The following is a 9,675-nucleotide window of genomic DNA, read 5'->3' as shown; positions in this document are numbered from 1 at the left end:
CATAACTGCCCCTCCTAAAATGCTGCATCCCCGCGGCTGAAAACTCCATAAATCACCCCCAACTCCCCCGGAAAAATGCACGACTTTCTTGGTCGTAGATTTTGCTGGCCTAAGGAGGCAGAGCTTTTGGCTGTAGCTCTGCCTCTATATGCGTCAATCAGCGCTGATCGCCGCCTCTCCCCCACCCTTCTCAGTGAAGGAAGACAGAGGGGCGGGGAGAGGCGGCGATCCGCGCTGATGGACGCATATAGAGGCAGAGCTGCAGCCAAAAGCTCTGCCTCTATGCGATAGGAGCCCCGCCATGTGTCCCGGGGGAGTTTGGGGTGATTTATGGAGTTTTCAGCCACATTTTAGGAGGAGCAATTATGTTAAAGAGGAGTCAAAACCTCATTTTTTTAGGAGACTTTAGAGTCTCTTTAACCCTTAGACTGCTAATTTTAAAGGGTTAATCTTGCCCACAAACTTCATTGCTACCATTTATTGGCAGTTAAAGTACTCTCCTTTTTTTGGGTTGGTAGTACAGAGCAGCGTAACAATCCAGGTCAAATATGGAGCAAAAAATGTGTCGCAATTCTAAGGACAAGAAAGTGCACATTGCAGTGTCAGTTAATGCTCAGTCCCGGAAACAAAGAGGGCTACAGCCAGACCAGCTGATTATCTGTTGGCTTATCAGTCTGGTGAGCTCTGTCTGTGGCAAAACTAACAATTTACTCACCGACCACTGAGATCGCTTTATTGTCTTTCCTTTTGCACAATGTCTCTTCATCCAAAGGCAGCACCAGTGGCTCCCAAGTCACCTGATTGCGCCCATCTTCCCTCATTGATTTAGGAATAATGTGGAGCATTGAGAAAGTCATACACACCTTGCAGTTCCTGTACTTAAATAGCAGCATAACTTAAAGAGACACTGAAGCGAAAAAAAATATATGATATAATGAATTGGTTGTGTACTATGAATAATTACTAGAAGATTAGCAGCAAAGAAAATATTCTCATATTTTTATTTTCAGGTATATGGTGTTTTTTCTAACATTGCATCATTCTATAATATGTGCAGATTACACAACACTCAGCATTCAAAACGATTCTTTCAGAGCAGTCTGTGAACTAATGACCTCTCCTCTGGCAGAGGAAAAGAAAACAGCTGAGATAATAAAAGTCAGAAGACAGCCCTCTCCACCACTTTGAAAGTCATAGAGATAATAGCTTTTTTGCATAGAGATAACAACTGGAGTTTCTTAACTCTTCCTGTACTGGAAACAATTAGACTGATGTATCTGATCTTAATGTTTTATTTCTTAGCTGTGCTACACATACAAATCATAATATCATAGTTTTTTTTCTCGCTCCAGTGTCTCTTTAAACACTTCCTGCCAAATGGATGTTTTACAATGTCCTATTTGTGCACTCATTATTGCAAATAGGACATTTTTAAAACATCCATGTTGCTGAAATGCTTGTGCACTCACCTGGACACGCCCACTTTAACCCCTCAATGGAGGGGCTTGAAGTGGAGACAAGTAAATACAGTATTAGAGAAATCTTATACACAGTTTTCTTGTGGTATTCCCTCTCCCTGTAAGCATGGCAGAGTCAAGTTTAAACTTACCACCACCAGAGTTAATAGCAAGTATGTGAACCCTTTACAGTGTACCGGAGGCGACATGTGACATGATGAGATAAACGGGTGTATGTACAGTGCACAACATTAATAACCAGGCTGTTTTACTTCTTTAATTTAAAGAGTTAATTTCTAGGCATGGAAGTGACAGCTGTCTTGTCCATAGCTTGTCGGGAATATAGTAACATTACTGATATGCAAATTACAGCCATAAACAGTTTCCTGGCAGAATACAACTTCTGAGGCCCCGGAGAGATAAAATACATGAACTATTGACCTTTTTCTAACTCTGGGACACTTAATAGGCTGCCACTGATTAGAGACAGTAAAACATTCAACCGACTTTGTAAATGTTTAAATATAAAAAAAAAATCCTGGAATACTTAAAAAAAAAAAATTAAAAAAAAAGTAATTTTTAGGCGTAGCATAATAAATATAATTGTTTATCTCATCATTTAATTTTCACCTCAGGTTCACTTTAAATTATCATACATTTTATATGAACATGACCTTAAAGAGGCCCTGTAACACCACACAGGCCTTAATTCACTAAGCATTACTGCAGCCGTAATACAGAAAACAGCTGATTTTACAAATGCCAATTCACTAAACCAATTACCGCCGTGAAAAGTAAAGTTACCGACTACCGTGTTTCCCCGATAATTAGACACTATCTTATATTAATTTACCCTGCTAGGGCCTATTTTCGGGGAGGTCTTATATTTTGTGGGTGTAGCTATTGTCTTTAGTGTATATAGCGGATTCCCCCTCTGCTCCCTGCTAAATAAGCTCTAGTGGCTGTCACACCTGTAGATCCCCTAAAAGAAGCCCTAAGCGGCAGACCTGCTCTCCCACTCCCCACCCCCGGCTGCCCGCAGGCTCACTTTACCTCCCCCCGCTGCTACCGCTCCTGGCCCCCTTCCTGCAGGAAATCCACATCCTCCCGTTTATTCCCGGGATAATTCACACAGCAGATTAGCGGTGACGTGTGGTAAAGGCAGCTCATGTATCCAGTAAGAGCGCTGCCCTATACCGGAAGTGACCTCTGTTTACTTCCTGTATAGGGCAGCGCTCTCACTGGATACATTAGCTGCCTTTACCACACGTCACTGCTAATCATCTGTGTGAATTATCCCGGGAATAAACAAGAGGACCTGAATTTCTGCAGGAGGGGGACAGGACTGGGAGCAGTGGAAGTAGGGGGAGGGGGGGTTAGAGCAGGTCTGCCGCCTGACAGTCACTAGGTCTTATTTTAGGGGGATGTCTTCTATTTCGAGCATACTCAAAATATGTACTAGGTCTTATTTTCAGGAGATGTCTTAAATTCGGGAAAACACAGTAATGAGGTAAGTTACCAACTTGTACGGTAAATACCTCAAGCAAATGTCAACCATTTGCAATTCAGAGATTACAGCATTCGGTAAATCAAGTAAAAGTGTTCAGGATCTACTTCCAGCTCTGACCAGCCGGTAACTCACAATCTTTGTGCAGTAACATTGACTGATGTAGCAGACAGCCAATAGGGAGAGCCAGACAGAGACAGCCCTGCCTCTCACCCCATTTTATTCGATACACTGGTGGGTGGCAGAGCAGGAGACATTTAAAAAAGGCTTTTCTGTATCCCTTGAGGATGTGCACATCTATATACAGAAGAGCTCCCTCTAGTGGCTGCAGCAAATCTAAAGGCATGACAGGGATGCACTGGAAAGAAAAAAACACAACTCATGCACACCACTTGTGGGAAGAATCGCAGCTTCCTGCCCTGCCTGCTCCGTAGAGGGCGAGTCTTCCCAAGCAGGGCTTAGTGAATCCAAGCATGTGTATTCTGTATATTACTGTACTTCTACCGCATGCGGGATTTTACCGAAATGCCCTTCGTGAATTCAGGCCATAGCAGAATGCAGTAAAGAGGCCCTGTAGTGACATATAGCAGAATGCAGTAAAGAGGCCCTGTAGTGACGTATAGCAGAATACAGTAAAGAGGCCCTATAATGACATATAGCAGAATGCAGTAAAGAGGCCCTGTAGTGACATATAGCAGAATGCAGTAAAGAGGCCCTGTAGTGACATATAGCAGAATGCAGTAATGAGGCCCTGTAGTGACATATAGTGGAATGCAGTAAAGAGGCCCTGTAGTGACATATAGCAGCATGCAGTAAAGAGGCCCTGTAGTGACATATAGCAGAATGCAGTAAGGAGGCCCTGTAGTGACATAAAGCAGAATGCAGTAAAGAGGCCCTGTAGTGACGTATAGCAGAATACAGTAAAGAGGCCCTATAATGACATATAGCAGAATGCAGTAAAGAGGCCCTGTAGTGACATATAGTAGAATGCAGTAAAGAGGCCCTGTAGTGACATATAGCAGAATGCAGTAAAGAGGCCCTGTAGTGACATATAGCAGAATGCAGTAAAGAGGACCTGTAGTGACATATAGCAGAATGCAGTAAAGAGGCCCTGTAGTGACATATAGCAGAATGCAGTAAAGAGTCCCTGTAGTGCCATTTAGCAGAATGCAGTAAAGAGGCCCTGTAGTGACATATAGCAGAATGCAGTAAAGAGGCCCTGTAGTGACATATAGCGGAATGCAGTAAAGAGGTCCTGTAGTGACATATAGCAGAATGCAGTAAAGAGGCCCTGTAGTGACATATAGCAGAATGCAGTAAAGAGGCCCTGTAGTGACATATAGCGGAATGCAGTAAAGCGGCCCTGTAGTGACATATAGTGGAATGCAGTAAAGAGGTCCTGTAGTGACATAGCAGAATGCAGTAAAGAGGTCCTGTAGTGACATATAGCAGAATGCAGTAAAGAGGTCCTGTAGTGACATATAGCAGAATGCAGTAAAGAGGCCCAGTAGTGACATATAGCAGAATGCAGTAAAGAGGCCCAGTAGTGACATAAAGCAGAATGCAGTAAAGAGGCCCTGTAGTGACATATAGCGGAATGCAGTAAAGAGGCCCTGTAGTGACATATAGTAGGATGCAGTAAAGTGGCCCTGTAGTGACATATAGCAGAATTCAGTAAAGAGGCCCTGTAGTGACATATAGCAGAATGCAGTAAAGAGGCCCTGTAGTGACATATAGCAGAATGCAGTAAAGAGGCCCTGTAGTGACATATAGCAGGATGCAGTCAATTAATCAGGTACCTCTTTTATGGTAATTTTCCTGGTTTCAGCATCAAACATTTCCTATAACTACCCATATATTGAATGTGGCCCTGCCCCCCAGTCATGTTTTATCCCAGGCTAAGTAACTATGCGAATTTCCCCCAGAGCCTTCTGGGACACCAGGTATATTTTGTACTGGCTTTGGGACGTCTCAGTAACCAAACATTGCAGAGATACTCTGCTTTACATTCTGAAAATTCCTGTCAAGTGAAGGAAATATTTTACAATGTGCAAACACTGATAATTATAAATCAATATTATAATTAAAAAAAATAAGCAATTTATTGTTATTTTCACTATAGTTCCTCTTTAAAGTGGATCCGAGACAAACTTTTACTCGTTGCATAATTGTGTTCCTTTCATATAGTTTATAGGGCATTCCTCAAGCCAAATACTTTTTTTTGGAGAGCGAGGAGAACGCCAGCGCATACCACTAAGGCTGCATCTGAATTGACCACCAGCTCATGTGTGCAGCACCTATATAGACTTTATGCACACTTCGCATTCAATTCAGATGCAAATCATATGCAAATCTGCTACTACTACTACTACTAGTACTGTATACTTTGCATGCAAACCATATTGGAAGCTAAAGTTCCTCCTAGTTTAATAAATGTTAGCACTTGTCTTGGATGCAGGGCATGCATTTTTCAGTCTGGCAGAGGCGGTGTATGCCTGTGCGATTAACCATTCCATTGCAGCATGTGTCTAGGGATGCGCAGCCTTCCCCCCACTTTTTCTCAAATACTTTTTTTTGTTTTAATACTCTAATTCCCTATAAACTAAACAAGCCTCTCCCACAGCTTTTTAGAGTGCCTTGGCACTGTAGCAAGGGCTTATGTTCACTAGTTAATGACAAGATATTTACTAAGATACATTGAAAACCGATTACTATGTGAAACACACTTGATTTTTATGCAGTATAGGCTATGTCTGCAATCTCTGTCCTACAGCTATAGACTCCTATCTGAATTGCCTGATGAAGTGGGGTCACGCACGCGAAACGCGTTGTGAAATTGTGGAGTGTATAAATCAATGTATTTTTGTGTTATACCTTTAAACACATCTGTTTTGAGTGTCCTTTGCAGTGGCTAGATATCCACCTCTGCCACGTCCATGTTTTAAAACTTTTATCGTATTGTTTTACTCTTTTGGCGCCTCTGTTCACTTGCATCGATTGTTTATCCACCCTAGTGGAAGGGCGGAAAACGTTATAAGTTTCTTCCTATCTACAGAGAGCGACTTCTTATTCCTGAGTGGTGACAGGTTCAATCTCCCCACCTGCCGTCACAGTGGTTGCCTACGAGGTAACCCTGGTTTGTGAGTATTCTATACTTACCTTTTATTACTCCTCCCTTGAATCCATACATACTACACTATATCAGGCTCTCGGTGTCCCTCTGTCTTTTTCTTTCAAGGGCTTATGAGAGCTCAGTCTGGGCAGGAGGAGGTAACTAGCCAGAGATTTCAGAGGCAGAAGGGAGGAGGGGGGAGGGAGGAGGAGAGGGGAGTGAAGTTTTCACAGGCTGAGGGCTGGAAATGCAGATCAGCTTGCCTGTGTGTAATGTGACACACAGAACATGGCTGCCCTCATTGTATCACAGGAATAAATCATCATAAACTGTTGAAGCTGTATGCAGCTAGATATACTCAGTAAACTATATAAAACTTTAGATCTATAGACAAGTTACTTGTTATAGTTAGTTTTTCATCTCGGATCCGCTTTAAACATCTACTGATTTTCAAAAGTCCTAAAAATAAATAGAAAAAAACCTTGTTAAACAAAAACAAAATGAATTATATTGTCATTTATTTTAGAAAAAAAAATGATCCAACAAATATCTGCATGTGGTAAAAGGAAGTGAATCATTAGGATTATTCTATGATTGTACGGTAAAAGAAGGGGAAATCGAGTAGTTCTCTCCTCATGCCCACAATGCAGGGCAGAGCAGGGAGCAGTATGTGTTATCTGCTTGTCCCAGCGCTGGGCCAGGTCCGCTCTTCCCTCTTCACAGGGCAGCCAAACTGCTCAGCAATGCTGGATAAACACAATGCAACTTCCTGTCCGACTGGCTGGATCACTCGGATAGCTTCCCACATGTCCAATCAGCTCCTGATCGCTAATGGGGAAGTTCTCCATCAATAACGGGATCCAGTTTCCCAGGATAACAGTTTGGACATGTGCATATGATGCAACTTCCTGTCAGGTGACCACCTTTCAATGTGACAGGAAATTGCTTTGTGTGTTCTCAGCATTAGGCTCCTGTCCTGGATGCTTCTACATGTCACACCACAGAACATACATCAGCCCATCCCTGAAAGAAGAGGTGAATGTATAAGGCTCTCTGTGCTACGCAGCAGGAGGATAGATAGACAGATAATCGCCCCTCCCCCGGGCTCGTCCACGTTACTCTACTAGTCATTTACTTTTAGGACTTGTTTGAGAATCAGATGATGTTTTAGGTCACCTTCATATTCATACATAAATAGCGATTGAAAAGAGTTCACAAATCTTGAAGCATCACTGGAACTATAAGATCTGTGGATCCGTTCACCTTACATTATGGCAGGGAATAAACTTTTAAAGTGGACCTGAACTCTTGCACAGGACATAAGGAAAACAGAGAGAACCACTGGATATATATTTAGAGAGTTGAGCTAGTCGAATCACCCCTCATCTGTGACTAATCACAACTGTAATTTGATCTCTCAGCTGTGTCAGCTAGCTGTCTTGGCAGAGCAGCTAAATTTGTAAACAGGATGTTAACCCTACGTCTGCTTCCATGAAAGCAGGAAGTAGACACATTGCAGAATTAGATCAGCGGTAACAAAAATGTTTTTTCTTTAAGGTTATTGTGCTGTTGCTTATCTTTTAGAGCAGAAAGGAAGTTCTGAGTTCAGGTCCACTTTAATGGCAGTAGCCCTGTGAATGGAGAATTTTAAAGAGATTGCGAGCAGCTCTCATGGGCATGCCTTTAAGACTCTGACCAGTACTGCAAAGTACTTAAAGAGGAACTCCAGTGAAAATTATGTAGTAAAAAAAAAGTGCTTCATTTTTTACCATAATTATGTATAAATGATTTAGTCAGTGTTTGCTCATTGTAAAATCTTTCCTCTCCCTGATTTACATTCTGACATGTATTACATGGTGACATTTTTACTGTGGGCAGGTTATGTAGCTGTTTCTAGCTGTTCTGGCTGTTAGAGACAGCTGTAAACAGCCATTTCCTGTCTGTGAACATTGTTACATTGTGGCAGTTTGCCCAGAGTACCGCGGTACCCAAAGCTTCTTGTGGGAGGGGTTTCAGCACAAAATCAGTCATACAGCGCCCCCTGATGGTCTGTTTGTGAAAATCATTATATTTCTCATGTAAAAGGGGGTATCAGCTACTGATTGGGATAAAGTTCAATTCTAGGTTGGAGTTTCTCTTTAAAGATGCATATCTTTCTGTAGCTTGTGCTCTCCTCTTTCATTTGATGCCGGAATCGCCGTTCTACACCAAATAGTTTTCGTTCGATTTCAATGTAAAAATTGCGGCTGCCATCTTGGCTAGGTTATAACTTCTGGGTCACCCCTGTCTTCTCTGTTAGAGAAGTGCATCACTGAATGAAGCAGGAAGAGGAAGTGACACGCATGGCCATTGCAAGAGGCTCCTCCAGAGGGGTCATAGCACGACTTTGTTGGAAGTTGTCTGGCTTAAAGGCATGCCCATGAGAGGTGCTCGGAGCCCCTTTAAAGGACAAACAAAAGTGCACATAAAAATCAACCATGTACAAATATTGGACACGTTATACAGTAGTGAGTATTTCAAATGGGACTTCATGCCATTTGGCTCATCAAAAAGCATCCTTGATGTTCTTGAGTTGTCTCACAGCGAGATCTACCGGGAGGCTGAATTTCAAGTTACTGAGTCGGCTGAGAATGTTCAGGGCACTTTCAAACCCAGAGCTGGCCATGTAACTCCAGGGCTGGTAGTGGGACTGGATTAACACTCCGGACTTGCAGATGAGGTTCAGCCATGAGACAAGGCGTTGTTCATTTAGTGCCATACAGACCAGCGCCTTGAATTCAGAATCTGCCCCCCGCTTAAAGGGGTCGTGTTCTGTTAAAACAGTGTGAATGGCGAAAAGAAGGCTCTGCTTGGGGGTCACTTTTCCACTGCCGGAAACAGGGAGGGAAAAGGACTGCGATAGTTTTCGGGCTGGAGATTCGACAAATGCTTTTCCGTTTTTCTCATTGTAGTACTTGACGAAGAGTTCCCAGGGGTGCATAGTGGGGGAAGAGGTAGAGAGGACTGGGATGAGGCAAGCGATAGGGGCGAGAACTAAACTCATCCCCTGTGATGTGGAATACAACCCATGTGACAAGAGGTCTCTGATGGCCGTGGCCAGCTCTTTCCTCACGGCAACGGTGAGCTCATCCTTGCCGCCAAGAGCAACTTCCTGCATGTTGGCGTAGCTGATGACGTGCTCTTCAGGTTGCTGAAGCAGTGCCAGTTGCCTCACTTTTTCCGCAGAGGTCTCCAGTTTCTTAAGCAGTGGTGTGAAGTCTCTGTTGCTCTCATCTTGCTTCCAGAGGTTTTGCGGTACAGGACCCGTTCCACAGCCAAACTGGCTGACGGCAAAGATCTGCAGGACAGCCAAGGCCCGGCGTAACAGGTGGACTCCTGTCGCTCTCATCTGCTTTGCCTGCTCTGGGCTCACTGTGGAGAAAATCATCATTTTTAGATAAAGAAATCTTACCATAGGGCTTATGCACACAAAAAAAAAAAAAAAGTTGAATTCTCACCTTATGTATTAAAGGATACCAGAGGTGACGTGTGACATGATGAGATAGACATGTGTATGTACAGTGCCTAGCAGACAAATAACTAGGCTGTGTTCCTTTTTT

At 43.1% G+C, this 9,675-nt stretch overlaps 1 protein-coding gene across 1 annotated transcript in view; it reads right to left on the bottom strand.

Moving 5' to 3' along the window:
* Positions 1 to 4,207: 4,207 nt before the first annotated feature.
* RUNDC1 (RUN domain containing 1) overlaps positions 4,208 to 9,675 on the bottom strand; it is a 34,065-nt gene continuing 28,597 nt past the window's right edge. The window contains exon 5 of the mRNA XM_068262384.1: positions 4,208 to 9,487. Within this exon, the coding sequence (XP_068118485.1) occupies positions 8,622 to 9,487 (866 nt within the window). The 3' untranslated portion in view covers positions 4,208 to 8,621. The remainder of the gene's footprint in view (positions 9,488 to 9,675) is intronic.

The sequence above is a fragment of the Hyperolius riggenbachi genome, chromosome 12 (assembly GCF_040937935.1).
Source record: "Hyperolius riggenbachi isolate aHypRig1 chromosome 12, aHypRig1.pri, whole genome shotgun sequence".
NCBI classification, from domain to species: domain Eukaryota; kingdom Metazoa; phylum Chordata; class Amphibia; order Anura; family Hyperoliidae; genus Hyperolius; species Hyperolius riggenbachi.
Note: the sequence above shows the minus strand (reverse complement) of the source record. Positions and strands in the feature narration are given on the sequence as shown.